Below are 18,844 nucleotides of genomic sequence, written 5' to 3'. Positions count from 1 at the left end.
TTGGAGGTTTAATACTCGACTTTTACAGGACACGGTTTTTTGTGAGAAATTTAAACTCTTCTGGAAAAATTGGAGTGAGCAGAAGGGAGAATGTGAATCTATTACAATGGTGGGATGTGGGTAAAACTCAGATTAGAGTTTTTTGTCAACAGTATACCTCACACTCTACGTTTAAACTAAAACAAGCCACGCACAAACTAGAACAAGATATCTTCAGGATTCAGTCACAAATGGTACAACAGTATAACACAGACTCACACACTAGTTTAACAGAAAAAAGGAAGGAATTGGGGGACATACTGCAAAGAAAAGCTAAAGAGGCACCAATAAGATCTCGGTACACTCATGTTCGTGATATAGATGCTCCCACCTCTTTCTTTTTTAACCTGGAGAGGGGCACAGCCCAGGAAAAAGCTATGTATTGCCTCCGCTGTCCTGATGGGACAGAGACATCTGACCCAATGGAAATGCGTAGAATAGCTGTTCATTTTTATTCTGAGCTGTTCAAGGCAGAAGGCACAGATGGGCATTGTACTGGAGAATTATTTCAGCTTCTTCCCTCTTTGGAGCAGCAAGAGCAGACATCTTTGGACAGTGATCTGCTATTTGAGGAAGTGACTGAGGCGGTGCAACAGCTTTCCACCGGTCGCGCACCTGGAATAGATGGACTACCTGCAGAGTTCTACAAAGAGTTTTGGGGAGTCATTGGACAAGATTTTTTTAACGTTTTAAGAAGCAGTTTTGAAAAAAAGACTCTTCCAAAAAGTTGTCATCGTGCTGTTGTCCCTACTCCCAAAAAAGGGGGACCTGGGGCTGCTGAAGAACTGGCGGCCTGTTGCTGTCCTTTGTTCAGACTATAAGATCTTGTCCAGATGTCTTGCCAACAAACTGAAAACTGTTTTAGGAAAGCTTATCCACAATGACCAATCATATTGTGTACCAGATAGATCCATTTATCATCATCTGTTTTTAATGTGTGATTTGTGGGATTTTGCCCAAGTTTATGGGACAGAGTTTGGTTTTCTTTCCCTGGACTAAGAAAAGGCATTTGACAGGGTGGATCATCAATATTTAATTAAAGTACTAAAAATGTTTGGTTTTGGGGAGTTATACATGTCTTGGTTAAAGTTATTATATGAAGGTGCCACATGTATGGTAAAAACAGGGGGTAGATTGAGTGTTCCAGTTAAGGTACAGAGGGGGATTAGACAGGGATGCCCCCTATCCGGCCAGTTGTACACCTTGGCAATAGAACCTCTACTCTGCATGTTGCGGAGTAAACTAACATGTTCACGGGAAACCCACTAAGGAGGCAATTAAGTTGTCAGCCTATGCAGATGACATTGCGGTCATTATAAAAAATCCACAAGATATGCAAGCTGTACAACAGGTACTCAGTGTTTATAAGCAAGCCTCATCTGCGAGAGTGAACTGGGAGAAGACTGAAGCCTTATGGTGTGGAACATTTCATCAGGGGGACAATTTTGCTTTGCCACTCCTCCCTGGTAATATTCAATGGGGGAGGTCAGGTTTTAAATATTTGGGGGTTCATTTAGGCACAGAAGAGTACAAAAAGAAAAACTGGGAGGGTATAGTGGAGACAGTGTGTGCCAAGTTATCTAAATCGAAATGGTTGCTACCCCAGCTATCATATAGGGGAAGAGTCCTGATCATTAATAATCTGGTTGCTGCCAATTTATGGCACAGATTTACTGTACTGGAACCTCCAGTGGGCCTAGTTGAAGAGACACAGAAGACACTGCTTAATTTTTTCTGGTCTGGGCACCATTGGCTAAGGGCAGCAGTTCTCTATCTGCCAATCAGTGAAGGAGGCCAAGGACTGATTGACCTCAAATGCAGAGTGGCAGCTTTCCGCTTGCAGGCTGTCCAACGCCTGCTGTACCACAAGCACCACTACTGGATGGATGTTGCCTGTGCCCTGTTAAACAAGGTGGGTCGGATGGGCCTGGATAGGCATTTGTTTTTAATGACATTGAGCAGAATGGACTTGGCAAAACTCACCCCTTTTTACGGAGCAGTCCTACAGGTGTGGCAGATTTTTGCTGTTTCAAGGGACGATACCGCTACCCCTGGTTTTTGGACCCTTGAGGAGCCTGTGTTTTTTAATCCACTACTACATATTGGGACACTTGACTCACCAACAGTGCGATCTGGCCTGGTGGAGGCCGGCATTTCCAAGATCCGTCATCTGCGGACAGCTGACGGGTGGCTGGCAGCGGAACAGGTGGCAGCCCTGGCGGGTTTCAAGTCTATCCGTATCTGTCAGAGGATGCTGGAAGAACTCTGCACCTCACTTCCCAGACCCATGCAGGATTACTTGAGTGACCTAACTGGGAGAATTTCCGATGCCAATGACCTGACGTTCCCCGAAATAACTGTGGCACCTGGTTTGGGGGATTGGCAGGAAAAGGAGGGAATGATCCTTTCTTTTAAAACACCTGAACTCGGTCATTTTAGCAGAATCAACAAAAAGGCATTGTACATTATCTGCATAAAGGTGCTGTATCTCCAAAATTTATGTGACCTGCATGAAACAAAATGGACTGCTTTTCTTGGGTCAGGTTCTTCCCCGAAGGGTAGCTGGCAGTCTCTGTACAAAAGGCCCCTCGAAAGAAGGACAGGAGACCTTCAGTGGCGTATTGTGCATGGAGCGATAGCTACGAACAGATACAAGGCACACCTGGATCCGTCTGAGGGGGGCAGGGATGTCCTTTTTGCAGGGAATCAGAAACAATTTTTCATATCTTCTTAGGGTGTTCACGGTTGCAAACAATTATACATTCGGTCAAAGGTTTGGTGTCTAGCTTTAGGTTTCCAATATTCAAACGCACTTTTTGTTTTTGGGCCAAGGTACACTGTTAAAAAAAGAGAAAAGGTGGTATTGCTGAACTTTTTAATAGGAAAAGCAAAAATGTCAATATGGTTGACACGGCGTAACAAGGTTCAAGGCAGTGGGGGACAAGATCCCGTTCAAATGGTGAGAGGTCTAGTAATGGGAAGACTTTTGTTGGAACATGCATACAATGTACTAATTGGGGAAGCTGGAAATTTTTTTGCAATTTGGGGATAGATGGGTGTATTTGTAAACCTGACGAAGGTGAAAGTTTTGAACTAATGGTTTGAGGTGGAATGGAACACTGTTTTTGTAATATTTTACTGGTATTTGTTTTCTTATTTTTATTTGTATTTTGTTTTTTGTTTTATGTGCTTGTTTCTGTCTTTTTAACCATAATTTTACCTCTATCCCTTTCTTTTCTTTTTTGTAAATAGTGGGGATTTGAGGGATTTGTCCTCTTTTTATTTATAATAAAGGGAACTTAAAAGTCAAAGTCAAGTCTCACTCGCTCGCTCGCACGCACGCACGCACGCACGCACGCACACCCCCCCCCCCTGGGCTAAGAGGGGGCTATGGCACATTATACTGTTAGTGCTTTTAGGCTGAATCTTGACGTGGTGAATCTTTGGAGAATGGTTTCTTATTCATTTTGTGCATCGTTGCCATTTGCATCTCTCTTCAGGTTGTCCTCCATATTGTCTGCCTCACTCCCCAAGCTTGCGTGTGAAGCACTTATATGATCTGACACTACATCAGATAGTCCATAGCTCCCTCCCTGTGCACTTTCCACCCTTCTGGTCTCTCCTCTCCTTATACCTATATTCCAACTGGAGTTTCTAAAGGCAAAATAAATTATACGCAACAATTAATTTTATGAATACAACTCTGAGTTTTAAACAGTGTTATGGATACAATTCTCATTAACTGTAAATGATTGCTTAATCATAATGATTTATATCAACAAAACAAATTATATTAATCTGTATAAATGCATATAAACAAATCCCATTGTCCTGCACCACCTTTATGGCTGCACATATGTATTACTGCACAGCATGAAGGTAAAATGTTGGGAAAATAGCACTTTACTCCATCTGCTTACCTGGGCGAAATGGGACGAATGGGTCACTCACAGCAGAGCTCACAGGGTTGCTGCAGTTACATATGTAAGCTTTTCCAACCGTGTCATCAGTCTTCTCAAGTTTCAAGGTTCCATCGGACTGCCGCAATTCTTCTTCATCATTTCTCCAAGCACATTGAACTTCAACGGTGGCAGTATTCTCACAGGACAATACGCACATGGATTCATTGCAGTTCTCAACAATGCTTGGTTTGGAAACAGGATCTGTTGATCAAGCAAAGAGCAGCTGTATCATAGATAATCTAAGCGACTGTCTACACTCCATTACCTTTCATAGAGCTAATCTGTAGAAGGCTGCCGATCTGAGCATGTGAATATTCAGTGTATGACTACTGCATTCATCAATGGAAAGAAATACTTGTCTGTCTGAATGCTTGATTCAATGAGTTTGTTAAATATGATTACGATGACGATACAGGGGTACAGAAGAGACAGGTTTACTTACCGAGTACCGTCAGCTTCCATTTTATTGTAGCTTGAACGCCATTTACATCGGATGAATAAACTCCATTAAACCTTGAATCTAAATTTGTGATCCTCATTTCTCCTGTTGTTTCGTTCAGAGATGTGGAACCTTTGAACTGGTGATAAGCGTCAGTTTGCCCGCCCTCCCACTCGATTGCTTTGTCATCCCCATGTTTCCAAACGATGCGTTTGAGTGAGCCAGTGAATGGGCCTGGGGTTAATGTGATTTCTCCTCCATGCTTTCCATATAGGCCTACTTCATCACCTAAGGAAGGGGTTGTGTACACGTCATGCAAAAGCATTTCTGTTACAGGACGTGTGTGTACGTTTGTAGCACTTTCTTGTATTTAAAGGTGAAGCGCCTCACTTAAACAGCAAGGATGGAAACAAGCAACATCAAACTTTACGTTTCAAATCTTAACACACAGGATGCCATTACAAAACTTTTCCTCATTGTGTGAGCAGAATTGTTATTGCATACACATCCACAAACTAATTCACTTAAGCACAGAGATTCATTAATAGGCCAACTATCAAGATTCCAATAAATGATGTGTAGGAATTGCCTCAAGTAATTATATTTTTACAATCAAAACACACAATGGTGACGTGTGCAGAAGTCACTGGCTAATTGTATCAACAATCCAGAGGATAAACATGTATATACAACTCTATTTTAGATGAGATTAGTTTACATTTTCTTGTCAGATTTCTCTGAATTTTGTTCTGTATCACAAGCCATACTCCCTTTCATACACAGGGGGGCAGACACATTGGTATGCTGAAATGACAAACAGATGTAGGCTAGCACTTTTCATTAATGAAAGATCAATCACTTTGTCAAAGGTATTAAATTTGTTATAGCCTATTATTTATTTTGAAAAATAAAATATAAAAATAAAACACACTTAAAACGACAAATTGTAAAAGTTTCAGTTATTTTCCCATGTAAATAAAAGTACATAAAGCACAATTCGTAGCCGCTGTTTCCAAAGTTCATGGGTCGTAGACATGCGTGTTAGATGGAGGTGCAAGTCCTGTAACGCCAAAGTAGGAAGCAAGGCTCATTTGCAGTTCAGCAACAGCTTTAGAACATAATAGCCTCAGCGGAACGAGTGAACGAGTAGGCCTATAACAATTTAGCTAGCTAGTATCATTATCGTAATAAATGTTAAACAACATAAACACGTTTAAAGAAAAAAAGGGGGTTGAGGGAGAGGGCCTCATCACTACTCTTAAAATATTTCACAGCGTACCATTAGATTAAAGTTTTCCTGTATTATTTCTTTTGATCATATTACCATAAATACACTGTTATATTTTAAATAAAGAGAAGGATGGTTGAATTTGTACATATTTAGCTCCATGTATAAAATATGTTGCCAAAATCAGAATTAGATCAAGCAAAGAGCAGCTGTATCATAGATAATCTAAGCGACTGTCTACACTCCATTACCTTTCATAGAGCTAATCTGTAGAAGGCTGCCGATCTGAGCATGTGAATATTCAGTGTATGACTACTGCATTCATCAATGGAAAGAAATACTAGTCTGTCTGAATACTTGATTCAATGAGTTTACGTTAAATATGATTACGATGACGATACAGGGGTACAGAAGAGACAGGTTTACTTACCGAGTACCGTCAGCTTCCATTTTTTTGTAGCTTGAATGCCATTTACATCGGATGAATAAACTCCATTAAATGTTGAATCTAATTTTGTGATCGTCATTTCTCCTGTTTCTGTGTCCAGAAATGTGGAACCTTTGAACTGGCGATAAGCTTCAGGTAGCCCGCCCTCCCACTCGATTGCTTTGTCACCCCCACGTTTCCAAACGATGCGTTCGAGTGGGCCAGAGAATGGGTCTGGGGTTAATGTGATTTCTCCTCCATGCTTTCCATATACTTCATCACCTAAGGAAGGGGTTGTGTACACGTCATGCAAAAGCATTTCTGTTACAGGACGTGTGTGTACGTTTGTAGCACTTTCTTGTATTTAAAGGTGAAGCGCCTCACTTAAGCAGCAAGGATGGAAACAAGCAGCATCAAACTTTACATGGCAAATCTTAACACACAGGATGCCATTACAACACTTTTCCTCATTGTGTGCGCAGAATTGTCGTTGCATACACATCCACAAACTAACTCACTTAAGCACAGAGATTCATTAATAGGCCAACTATCAAGATTCCAATAAATGATGTGTGGGAATTGCCTCAAGTAATTATATTTTTACAATCAAAACACACAATGGTGACGTGTGCAGAAGTCACTGGCTAATTGTATCAACAATCCAGAGGATAAACATGTATATACAACTCTATTTTAGATGAGATTAGTTTACATTTTATTGTCATATTTCTCTGAATTTTGTTCTGTATCACAATCCATACTCCCTTTCATACACAGGGGGACAGACACATTGGTATGCTGAAATATGACAAACAGATGTAGGCTAGCACTTTTGATTCAATGAGTTTATGTTAAATATGATTACGATGACGATACAGGGGTACAGAAGAGACAGCTTTACTTACCGAGTACCGTCAGCTTCCATTTTTTTGTAGCTTGAATGCCATTTACATCGGATGAATAAACTCCATTAAACCTTGAATCTAAATTTGTGATCCTCATTTCTCCTGTTGTTTCGTTCAGAGATGTGGAACCTTTGAACTGGCGATAAGCGTCAGTTTGCCCGCCCTCCCACTCGATTGCTTTGTCATCCCCATGTTTCCAAACGATGCGTTTGAGTGAGCCAGTGAATGGGCCTGGGGTTAATGTGATTTCTCCTCCATGCTTTCCATATACTTCATCACCTAAAGAAGGGGTTGTGTACATGTCATGCAAAAGCATTTCTGTTACAGGACATATATGTGTACGTTTGTAGCACTTTCTTGTATTTAAAGGTGAAGCGCCTCACTTAAACAGCAAGGATGGGAACAAGCAGCATCAAACTTTACGTGTCAAATCTTAACACACAGGATGCCATTACAACACTTTTCCTCATTGTGTGCGCAGAATTGTCGTTGCATACACATCCACAAACTAACTCACTTAAGCACAGAGATTCATTAATAGGCCAACTATCAAGATTCCAATAAATGATGTGTGGGAATTGCCTCAAGTAATTATAATTTTACAATCAAAACACACACAATGGTGACGTGTGCTGAAGTCACTGGCTAATTGTATCAACAATCCAGAGGATAAACATGTATATACAACTCTATTTTAGATGAGATTAGTTTACATTTTATTGTCATATTTCTCTGAATTTTGTTCTGTATCACAAGCCATACTCCCTTTCATACACAGGGGGACAGACACATTGGTATGCTGAAATATGACAAACAGATGTAGGCTAGCACTTTTCATTAATGAAAGATCAATCACTTGTCAAAGGTATTAATTCTTTCGTGTACACAGCAAACTGTTATGCCACAGTCGGGTAAGATATAATAGCCTACAAATACAACCAAATTTCTGAGCCTCTTTCTCCAAGCCAGTAAGATGACCGTACTACGTTGTAGCTCAGAAGTTAAGGCGTGCGAAGATTTATGTAGGCTAGACCTTAACCTTTAATGATAATTCGTTAAATGAGACAACAATATTCATAGCTTCCATTTGCCCAGTTACTGCTATATTTCCACATATGCTGCCTTGTTGTCATGACAAAAGGGAGTTTGCCCCTTTGTAGTCAAAGCTATCGTCGGTCTAAGTTAGCTAGCCTTGCTAGCTACATAGTTATAGCTAACCGCATTACTTTAAATTCGGCCGTATATAGTTTTAAATTCTACAATAACGTGCAAATCCGCACACACATAACGTACACGTGCCATTTGTCGTTAGTGGTTGTTTAGTCCTCCATATTGTCTGCCTCACTCCCCAAGCTTGCGTGTGAAGCACTTATATGATCTGACACTACATCAGATAGTCCATCGCTCCCTCCCTGTGCACTTTCCACCCTTCTGGTCTCTCCTCTCCTTATACCTATAGTCCATCTGGAGTTTCTAAAGGCAATAGAAATTATACGCAACAATTCATTTTATGAATACAACTCTGAGTTTTAAACAGTGTTATGGATACAATTCTCATTAACTGTAAATGATTGCTTAATCACAATGATTTATATCAACAAAACAAATTATATTAATCTGTATAAATGCATATAAACAAATCCCATTGCCCTGCACCACCTTTATGGCTGCACATATGTATTACTGCACAGCATAACTCTCTAAAGGTAAAATGTTGGGAAAATAGCACTTTACTCCATCTGCTTACCTCGGGGAAATGGGACGACTGGGTCACTCACAGCAAAGCTCACAGGGTTTCTGCAGTTACATATGTAAGCTTTTCCAACCGTGTCATCAGACTTCTCAAGTACCAAGGTTCTATCGTACTTCTGCAATTCTTCTTCACCCTTTCTCCAAGCATACTGAACTTTAACGGTGGCCTTATTCTCACAGGACAATACGCACATGGATTCATTGCAGTTCTCAACAATGATTGGTTTGGAAACAGGATCTGTTGATCAAGCAAAGAACAGCTGTATCATAGATAATCTAAGCGACTGTCTACACTCCATTACCTTTCATAGCGCTAATCTGTAGAAGGCTGCCGATCTGAGCATGTGAATATTCAGTGTATGACTACTGCATTCATCAATGGAAAGAAATACTCGTCTGTCTGAATACTTGATTCAATGAGTTTATGTTAAATATGATTACGATGACGATACAGGGGTACAGAAGAGACAGGTTTACTTACCGAGTACCGTCAGCTTCCATTTTTTTGTAGCTCGATTGCCATTTACATCGGATGAATAAACTCCATTAAACCTTGGATCTAATTTTGTGATCGTCATTTCTCCTGTTTTTGTGTCCAGAGATGTGGAACCTTTGAACTCACGATAAGCATCAGTTTGCCCGCCCTCCCACTCGATTGCTTTGTCACCCCCATGTTTCCAAACGATGCGGTTGAGTGAGCCAGTGAATGGGCCTGGGGTTAATGTGATTTCTCCTCCATCCTTTCCATATACTTCATCACCTAAGGAAGGGGTTGTGTACACGTCATGCAAAAGCATTTCTGTTACAGGACAATGTACATTTGTAGCACTTTCTTGTATTTAAAGGTGAAGCGCCTCACTTAAACAGCAAGGATGGAAACAAGCAGCATCAAACTTTACGTGGCAAATCTTAACACACAGGATGCCATTACAACACTTTTCCTCATTGTGTGCGCAGAATTGTCGTTGCATACACATCCACAAACTAATTCACTTAAGCACAGAGATTAATTAATAGGCCAACTATCAAGATTCCAATAAATGTGTGGGAATTGCCTCAAGTAATTATAATTTTACAATCAAAACACACACAATGGTGACGTGTGCTGAAGTCACTGGCTAATTGTATCAACAATCAAGAGGATAAACATGTATATACAACTCTATTTTAGATGAGATTAGTTTACATTTTGTTGTCATATTTTGTTCTGTATCACAAGCCATACTCCCTTTCATACACAGGGGGCCAGACACATTGGTATGCTGAAATATGACAAACAGATGTAGGCTAGCACTTTTCATTAATGAAAGATCAATCACTTGTCAAAGGTATTAATTCTTTCGTGTACACAGCAAACTGTTATGCCACAGTCGGGTAAGATATAATAGCCTACAAATACAACCAAATTTCTGAGCCTCGTAACGTACACGTGCCATTTGTCGCTAGTGGTTGTTTAGGCCTAGATATTTTCAAGAACAGGGCCGAACACTGAACATTATCCTCAGCAGTATGTGACCGTTGATTTCCGTAGCTGACTCCTGTACATTTATAGTACAACTCACCTGCTGCTAGAATCGATGATGCCAAAACATTTAACAAGAAAACGACTTTAAGTTTACTGGTAAGCATCGCTGTTCTGTCCATACTGTATACTGATGTTGTTATCGATAAAATAATCCAAGTCGCTAGCCGTAGCAACTGCTTGTCCTCCCAATTTCTTCTCAAAAACGAAACTGAAACTACTTTTTGTCGACGTCTACTGCTTTGTTAGTCTAATTGTGGAACAAAAGGTAATGTAAATGGGAGTTAGCGATATCGTAAAAATAAAACACACTTAAAACGACAAATTGTAAAAGTTGCAGTTATTTTCCCATGTAAATAAAAGTACATAAAGCACAATTCGTAGCCGCTATTTCCAAAGTTCATGGGTCGTAGACATGCGTGTTAGATGGAGGTGCAAGTCCTGTAACGCCAAAGTAGGAAGCAAGGCTCATTTGCAGTTCAGCAACAGCTTTAGAACATAATAGCCTCAGCGGAACGAGTGAACGAGTAGGCCTATAACAATTTAGCTAGCTAGTATCATTATCGTAATAAATGTTAAACAACATAAACACGTTTAAAGAAAAAAGGGGGTTGAGGGAGAGGGCCTCATCACTACTCTTAAAATATTTCACAGCGTAGGCTACCATTAGATTGAAGTTTTTTCGTATTATTTCTTTTGATCATATTACCATAAATACGCCGTTATCTTTTAAATAAAGAGAAGGATGGTTGAATTTGTACATATTTAGCTCCATGTATAAAAAGTGTTGCCATAATCAGAATCTGATTAGTCTATTAAAAAATACATGCGTGTCCTTCACTCAATAATATACATTTTCCCTAGTAATATGTTCCTCATCGCCTTGATCTTAAGCTAGTCTGAAATACTGTCGCAGAAAGCCTGGGGCTATAACCAAAATACAATTTTAAAAAAATGAATATTGGTGTGGCTTTATACCTTATATGGGGTAAACGATAATCTAATTATTTATTTAATGTAGATTTGATGTAATTTTCAGAGAAAATTAAGCATATTTTCACAGTCAGCGTTATGAATCCTGTCATCAATGGATTTCAAAATAAGTTTTATTTTGCGTTCACAAGTCAATGTGGAACTCATAGACCGTATAAGATGGAACTCAAATGTTTTGCACTCGCATTGCAGACATGCGCAGTACAAACCTACTTCCAGGACTTCACCACTTAGGTTGGATGAGGGTGTGCTTTCGTGTCTCTAATGTGCATGTTTATGCTTTAGCGGCTAGCCTATAGCTCTCGAACAACCTTGGCTGAGTTTATTCATAAACATAAACCACGGAACATAAACCCACTATTCACGTGCTGTATGCCTCGACTGACAGGTGTGATACCTCTGGAAAGGACAGACAAGCGTTGTGCCTTCAAAAATACATGCATTGTGTAGTTGCATTTAAATTAGAAAGGTGCTTCAAATGATTATGGCAGTGTCACAAGAACCCACCTGTAGTGAGACGTGGTTATGTACCAGCTTTGTAAAAAATGCCGGTCAACAGATTATTTGCATACAATTCCTGATTTGCATAAATGTACAGAAATTTGCAGAAATTCTTTCTAGGGTGCAATTTTTTTATTATTATTTAAAAAGACTTCCCAAATTGTCCCAGTTGCCTTTTTCCCGTTTTTCTGATTAATGGCAGAAATATTCATAGTGAAGCACTGATTGCCTGTTTGTATATATATAATATGCTCCCATGATATATCAAAGCATACAACGGAACATCAAAGAAAGTTTCAGTTCTCCAATACAGTAATTTACTTCCTTGAGAAAAACACAACATTGAGATTTTTGTAATCATGTTTTGACAAAATGTACCGAAACAGAAAGGTCACACAAACCATAATACCTCGTCCCGACTCCAAGGACATTGTCTTGTGCACATTAGGGTTTTTTTTTCCCTCCAAAAATGCGAACGCATGCTATAACATACTGACTGCATTTACATCAGGATGAAGCACAAACACTTTCACAGGCTCAGAATATTTTTTTAAAATGCGGTTACATCCATGCTTGCTTTAGAACGGTAAGGAAGAGAAGGTCATTTTACCATAATTTTCATTTTTATTAAACTCTGTATTGGCCCACAAATATAATACAGGTGATTCTGTTTGTCAGTGTGATTGAGACCCCCCAAAGAGGATAGTGTCATCACCTAGTGCCACAGAACACAGTGTATGTGCACTTGCATATTGCACCTTGGTACGCCTCTAAGCCACTTGCGATTAGAGAATCTGCTAAATAAATACAATATAAAATAATAATTATAAACAATATCGTGGCATTTATGAATTGCCCCTTTGAATATTTAGTGCATTTTTACATCCCAATATTTCTGTCTGTATGGTTTTCTTAAAGACTTTCTGCCTTTAGTGTGTATTCCTGTCGCAGTGTTCCTTTCGGAGCTTTGGTCATAGTGTTATTTTCGGTAGTGCCTTCACCATCAGCGGTGCTTTCCATAGCTTCTTCGGCCACGGTTTTATTTTCGGTACCGTCATTGCTGTCATGGTGTTGCAGAAGGTTGTTTCCTGTAGTGCCTCTGACATGTTCTCCTTATAAACTGTCAACACTGCAACTTGGAGGAACTCTGTGTGATTAGTTATGCTTTTTCAGAACATAGTGAGGTCACTAGTGTTTGACCTAGTGCACTGTTCGAATTACGGCGGGGATTTCCCATCAGTGGCGTCACTAGACACTAACCCTAGTGACGCCACTGATGGGACATATATTGTAATATTTACGATTACAGGTAAGAAGGATATATAAATGTTTCGACTCCCCCAACCTGTTGTTTGTACCTCTTTTGGGGGGGTCCAAGTTAATTCAAACACTAACCTAGTGTTTTAGTGTTTCACCTTGCCTGAAGCCTCTCTCTCTCTCTCTCTCTCTCTCACACACACACACACACACACACACAGACACCCCAGGCTAAGACGGGGCTATGGCACATTATATTGTTAGTGCTTTTAGGCTGAATCTTGACGGGCAGTTTTGGAGGTTTCTTATTCATTTTGCGCATCTCCCTTCAGGTTGTCCTCCACATTGTCTGCCTCACTCCCCAAGCTTGCGTGTGAAGCACTTATATGATCTGACACTACATCAGATAGTCCTTCGCTCCCTCCCTGTGCACTTTTCACCCTTCTGGTCTCTCCTCTCCTTATACCTGGGGTCCTGGGAGGGGCTCTGCATCATCAAAGGTGCCAGGGGGTTCTGATAGGGGATTTGGCAGATTCTCCTCTTGGCATTTGGCCACCGGATCTTCAACTATTTCCTCCACTTGTGCTCCTGCTATGTTGGGGGATTCCTGTCTGGTGTGAGATGGGTCCTCTTCATTCCCTGTCCCACTGGCTGGTTCCTCCTGGGGGTCATTGTCCTCATTGTTCAGGACTCCCTGCTCATTACTGACACCCCCCTGCTCAATACTGTCACCTCCATGCCCCGGAAGAGATACAAGTGTACGAACAGAATTTGAAGTGTCCTCCTGTTCCCTCAGATTTCCTTCCTCAAGATTGTTTTTCTCATGGTCTAGCTCTGGTATAGAGAGAAAAAAAAAAAAAACAATGAGAGGCAATCAGATGTAAATGACCTGTGAAGCTTGAGTTGTCTGGGCTTGCAATGAGTAACTCCTCAGAGTACCACTATCTGTTGATGCTCGGTCCACATAAAATGATTTGTTTGCCTTTTATACACCCATATCCAAGGCTACATACATAGCTTTTTTTGTTTTGCTAAATTGTTCATTTATATGGCTGTATATATTCTGAAGAAATAACCTTGCCAATCACATATCTCTTTAGCTACTAACGCTTTCTGTTAAAATTATCCATTACAGACCTACTGTTTAGCAGTCACTAATCCTAGCTTCACACATACTTCTGCATCTACATAACTACATAATCAATGTATGTAGTTACGCAGATGTAGAGTTTTTCTTTTGTGGACTTTTAAAATAGTGATAAAGGTCTTGTCTTTTTAAAAATAAAAGTTTACAGTACCAAGATGTAATTCTGTATTTACATTGTATGGATAATTGTTTTGCGTGATAAACGTATTTACTTTGTTAGAAACATTCTTTAAGACCGCTGTAGGAGCAAAGGTTAACGCATAATAAGCATGTCCGGGGATCTTGGTCCTTTTTTCCCCCCATCTTAAAAGCATCACTGCCTTTACCGCCTGGTTGTAGGTTTACCAGGCCATGGTTTCACTCACAGATACAAATAATGCCTACGAACCTGCTTTCTCCTCCACGATAAAGGGATCGATTTCTGCTGGTGTTTCTACAAAAGAACATAATGAATTGAAAATGGATTTGTAAGGAGTCACACATTTACAGTGATTTTAACTGACAACAAATTGTCCGTGCCAAACAAGTAAACATTTGAAACTTTAAATTATTATTATTTTTTTTTTTTTACCATTTGTGGTGTCCTCCTTTTCCTTATGTATCGTTACCAATCGTTGACTCGCTGTGGCAATGCAAGAAAGCACATTTAAACCTGATAAGAAACATACCAATCAATAATAAAACATTTCTGTAACTCTCAAGACATCCCACGACATCTTTGTGTTCCTTCATTTAACATGAAAAGAGGACAGAAATGTAACCAAGAGAATCTGCCTCATAAACTTCTAACAAGAGTAACGATTCCCACGGTCAACTCTGAATTCCACCAGAAGGACCACAGGGTGTTTGATCCATTATACCCGTGGTCTGACTTGTGACGCAAAGGCTTTGGCTTACCTCTATCACGTTTCTTGCAGTAGACCAAAATTCCAATAAGGACTCCCAAAACAACAGAAATAACACCAAAAGATATGGCCAGGTTAATGACAATAGAACCTGAAAAACAACAAAACAGTATTACCTAAATCATCATCCCCAAAGAGACAAAGAAAAATACTTTGATGTTAAGCTGGGTGTATAGTAAATTACAATTCACATCGACATTTTTATAAATCCTGAAAACATTCTTTGCGGTCCAATACAGAAAGATTTGGTTTTGGTCCTTTGGAGAACATGTTTATTGCACATGGCATTTACAGTCTAGCCAGTCAGCGGGGAAAAAACAAAACAATTGTCATTTATCTTGTGGCTTAATGGACACTTTAAATGCAGGACTGCATAATGTAGAATTCTGTTTCTTATGTGCTCCCCAGTGCTCCTGTTTTATAGACAAAATACCACAAACACCGCATGTTTGTATGCACCTGGGACTGCTACGTGAAAGGGAACATGAAGATTTGACCGACAGACACATGGTCCAATCTGAGGAGGGTAGGAATCAGAAAATAATTTTCTGGCTGTTGGGGAAATAATGACCTGAGTTTTCTCTTAGTTTACTATTTTATAAGTAATAAACTGGAGCCTGAGATTAAGCATTGAAAATGATCACAGGTTAAGTGCCTAGTTGGACACATAGTCATTGTTGAATACAAGCCAGTGGTTGGTCCATCCAGCCAATCACTTTCTGGTTTTATTTGCTCACAGAACCATGAAAGTGTATTCTGGGCATTCCCCCAGATCTTTCCCTTAAATGTACTCTTCGTGCATGGGTAGTGGCCCTTAAGTGATGATGCAAAGCAGATTTAAGAATGATAAAACCACAGCTTCAATATTAATGGTTGCCCATTAAATGGGTCCACATGTCAGTTATGAAGTTTTCAATGTTGCTTACAAATGAAGTGCATGCTGAATGCACACAGATTTCACAGTGCCCCTAAAATGCTATCGCAACACTGTCTCATTACCTGAACTTCACATCAACATTTGTCCTTTAAGGTGTAAGATCACAAATATGTCATTGGAATGTTCTTAACTGAACATTAGAATGCTGATGTAACAATCACTACTGGTAATTGAAAGCAGTGGAGTTCTAGAACACTGACATAGAATTTTGAAAACATGTTACAAAAAACCTACTCTTCAAGGGGCTATTAGAACCATTACTGTTCTGTGCCAGCTGGGTGGTCGTTGGGCAGCAAAGGTATTATAGATGACATGCCCATAAGTAAGCCCACACAACATGGTCAACGTTTTTTTTTTCCTCTTCCTGACACCACTCATTGCCGTGAAACGTGGAGGCATCACCTTGCGCAGAGAAGCAGCGATGAAGAGCAAAGGCCTCTCTGCTCTCGCTCGCTGGGTTCTTCACCACGCAGGTGTAGACCGAATCCCCATTTTCAGCACTCTCGAGATGAAGCTCGGACCCCGAGGACAACATCGGCCCTTTGGGTCCTTCCCAGCTGTACACGGTCAGTGGGCTCAAGTCCGAAGCACAGATCAGCGTTAGCATGCTGCCGCTCTTTTGGCAGGTTACTATTGGATCTGTCACAGGATCTGCATGAGGAAAAAATTACGATCACAGTCCATGAAGAGAGAGGAATCTTCTGTTTCGAAGTGAGGCCTACAAATTCTGATGCATGAACAGGAGGATAACTTTCCTTTATTTTACTTCATCCTGTTTGTTAACTGCCCGGGAACACATGCACTAGCAGCAGCATAATAGTTAAGGAATTTTGGTTGTAAGAAGCAGTGGTTTAAATTCTTCAATTCAATATAGGCTATAAATTCCTAACCCATTATATAAAGTCTATTCAAAAGAATTTTGAACCATAATTTCAATATTAAGGAGAGAGTGCAACAATCACGTTTGCCTATTTTCATTTATTTATTTTGTTCATTTGTATGTCACCGTCTTTACAAAACCTGGTCACTATCACTAGCTAAATGTAAAAACGACACAAAATGCAGTAAAACACTCCTTATTGGGAAATAGAAACCGCGTATTACTACAGAGCATTCCAAAAGCAAAGGCCACAGATCACTCTCAAACTCAGCCAGGCATGTTAGTGCACCCACAAATACCCACCAATGATTTCCACAGAATGTTGCGAGTATTGCAGCTTTCCCTGAACGTGTGCTTCAGCTCTGTAAATTCCACTGTCACTTTCTGTGAGGCCTGAGATTGTCAGGTCACCTGTAGTGCTGTCGAAGTCGATTCGTCCTATGAACTGCCCGTACTCATCTCTTGAAATCTGGTCAAGTTCAAACACTTTATGGCCATTCCATTTCCAGAGGATTTCTTCAATAATGCCACTGACATTAGCTTTTAGTGTGATGCTCCCATTTGGAAGTCCATAATTAATACTTGTGACTTCACCTGCAATGACATGAAGAGGGTTGTTTCAACAGCAAAATGCAAGGTTTAGAAGTAGCTCATAAAAGGTATAACCTAGTTGAAGTATAGTTTCTGGAAATACTTTTAAGTATACTTATAAAGTACTTAAAATATACTTTAAAATAAACATAGGTATACTTAAAAAACACTTTTATGTAGGCTACTACTTTTTGTACGGGCAATTACATGCACATTTAGAGTAGCCTAATATTATTTGGTCAGGCCCAGAGGCAATGGGTTACAAAAGTAAATTGGCAATGGAAATAAAAAAATGGCAGATGGAATGCGACTTCAGAAGAAATATCGAGTAGTAAATAAATACACAATATGTTTGAACTGATTTTTTTATTCCATTAAAAAATAAGGTTTTTTATTTACGTTTCATTTTTCGATTGGGCTATAGACTAGGCTACGTGGATGTCATCCAGGCTGTGGGGTGTGCCAGCTATCCGCCATTTTTCCTATAGTCCTATTTCCTGTCAACATGGTCATTTGACTCAGAAAAAGAACTATTTTTACTGAACAGGACGATTCTCTGAGCTGTAGAGGCTACTTCGGACTACCTTCATAAATAGACACGATTGTTCCCGTTTGGCTACATTCATTAAATAGGCTAGTGTGGCCAGCTCCAAGTGAAATATAATGTTTATTCCAAAGATCCAGCCTATAGCCCTATTCGCACGGGACTGGTATTACCTGGGTACCTCTAGTAACTTGTAATAACGCAAATTACCTACCATATTTCGCCAAACACAGAGTTCATGTAATAATATTAGTCCCGTGTGAATCGTCATCTCGGTGATTTGGGGTCGTATTTTACTGTTACGCAGAGCAGAGCCTTGACATTTTCAGTAATTTCCAGTAAATTCGAGTGAAATACGTTTATCCCGTGCGAATACCCCTGCATGAAACACAAACGCGATTCGCGCGAACCACCCTAATAATACGGCGGTAATGTAACCTAATAGCGACGGAAACGCGAATTAAAATACAACTGACTAAATTGAATAAATTTTAAAATAATTCGTAATTCCAAAAAAAGACCCTAATGACCTAGAACATAGGCTAGTCTAGCCACCGTAAAGCACGCAACATTTCCCCTAGCTTCGAGTAACTAACTTTAGTATTGGATCATAATCACACTGCATACGTTATTATTACAGTCCAGGAGCAATCGCGAAGTTCACCAACACTTACCAAATGTGAATTTAGCTATAAGAAAAGAGAACGCTGTGATAATGTAGTGTTTGCCTGCCATGTCTTTGCGGGAATTCGGTTTCGATTTGCCTTGCTTGTGACGCGCAGGCAAACAATAACCAAAACAGATAATGACACAAT

General features: G+C 39.9%; 2 protein-coding genes and 1 long non-coding RNA gene across 6 annotated transcripts in view; 1 reads left to right on the top strand and 2 right to left on the bottom strand.

Moving 5' to 3' along the window:
• Window positions 1-3,401, top strand: part of LOC135240902 (uncharacterized) — a 3,817-nt gene extending 416 nt beyond the window's left edge. Inside the window, exon 2 of the long non-coding RNA XR_010325827.1 lies at window positions 476-3,401. This is a non-coding gene — a long non-coding RNA (uncharacterized LOC135240902). The remainder of the gene's footprint in view (window positions 1-475) is intronic.
• Window positions 1-10,776, bottom strand: part of LOC135240899 (uncharacterized) — a 27,541-nt gene extending 16,765 nt beyond the window's left edge. The window contains exons 1-6 of one of the 2 annotated variants that reach the window (XR_010325823.1): window positions 10,315-10,773; window positions 9,234-9,512; window positions 8,748-8,990; window positions 7,001-7,279; window positions 6,099-6,377; window positions 4,444-4,728 (exon numbers count right to left, since the gene is read on the bottom strand). Coding sequence is in view for 1 of the 2 variants with exons in the window: in XM_064310932.1 (XP_064167002.1) it covers window positions 4,444-4,728; window positions 6,099-6,377; window positions 7,001-7,279; window positions 8,748-8,990; window positions 9,234-9,512; window positions 10,315-10,396 (1,447 nt within the window). In the remaining variant the exon portion in view is untranslated. Of the gene's footprint in view, window positions 1-4,443; window positions 4,729-6,098; window positions 6,378-7,000; window positions 7,280-8,747; window positions 8,991-9,233; window positions 9,513-10,314 lie in introns of both variants that reach the window. The other variant, XM_064310932.1, reaches the window with a different exon arrangement.
• The window catches only part of LOC135240900 (lymphocyte function-associated antigen 3-like), a 26,112-nt gene extending 7,268 nt beyond the window's left edge, over window positions 1-18,844 (bottom strand). The window contains exons 1-7 of one of the 3 annotated variants that reach the window (XR_010325824.1): window positions 18,704-18,844; window positions 17,198-17,488; window positions 16,417-16,665; window positions 15,070-15,168; window positions 14,744-14,824; window positions 14,561-14,605; window positions 13,184-13,859 (exon numbers count right to left, since the gene is read on the bottom strand). Coding sequence is in view for 2 of the 3 variants with exons in the window: in XM_064310934.1 (XP_064167004.1) it covers window positions 13,486-13,859; window positions 14,561-14,605; window positions 14,744-14,824; window positions 15,070-15,168; window positions 16,417-16,665; window positions 17,198-17,488; window positions 18,704-18,764 (1,200 nt within the window). In the remaining variant the exon portion in view is untranslated. Of the gene's footprint in view, window positions 1-11,878; window positions 13,860-14,560; window positions 14,606-14,743; window positions 14,825-15,069; window positions 15,169-16,416; window positions 16,666-17,197; window positions 17,489-18,703 lie in introns of those variants that run through there. The other 2 variants (XM_064310934.1, XM_064310935.1) reach the window with 2 other exon arrangements.

The sequence above is a fragment of the Anguilla rostrata genome, chromosome 15 (genome assembly GCF_018555375.3).
Source record: "Anguilla rostrata isolate EN2019 chromosome 15, ASM1855537v3, whole genome shotgun sequence".
Classification (NCBI taxonomy): domain Eukaryota; kingdom Metazoa; phylum Chordata; class Actinopteri; order Anguilliformes; family Anguillidae; genus Anguilla; species Anguilla rostrata.
Note: the sequence above shows the minus strand (reverse complement) of the source record. Positions and strands in the feature narration are given on the sequence as shown.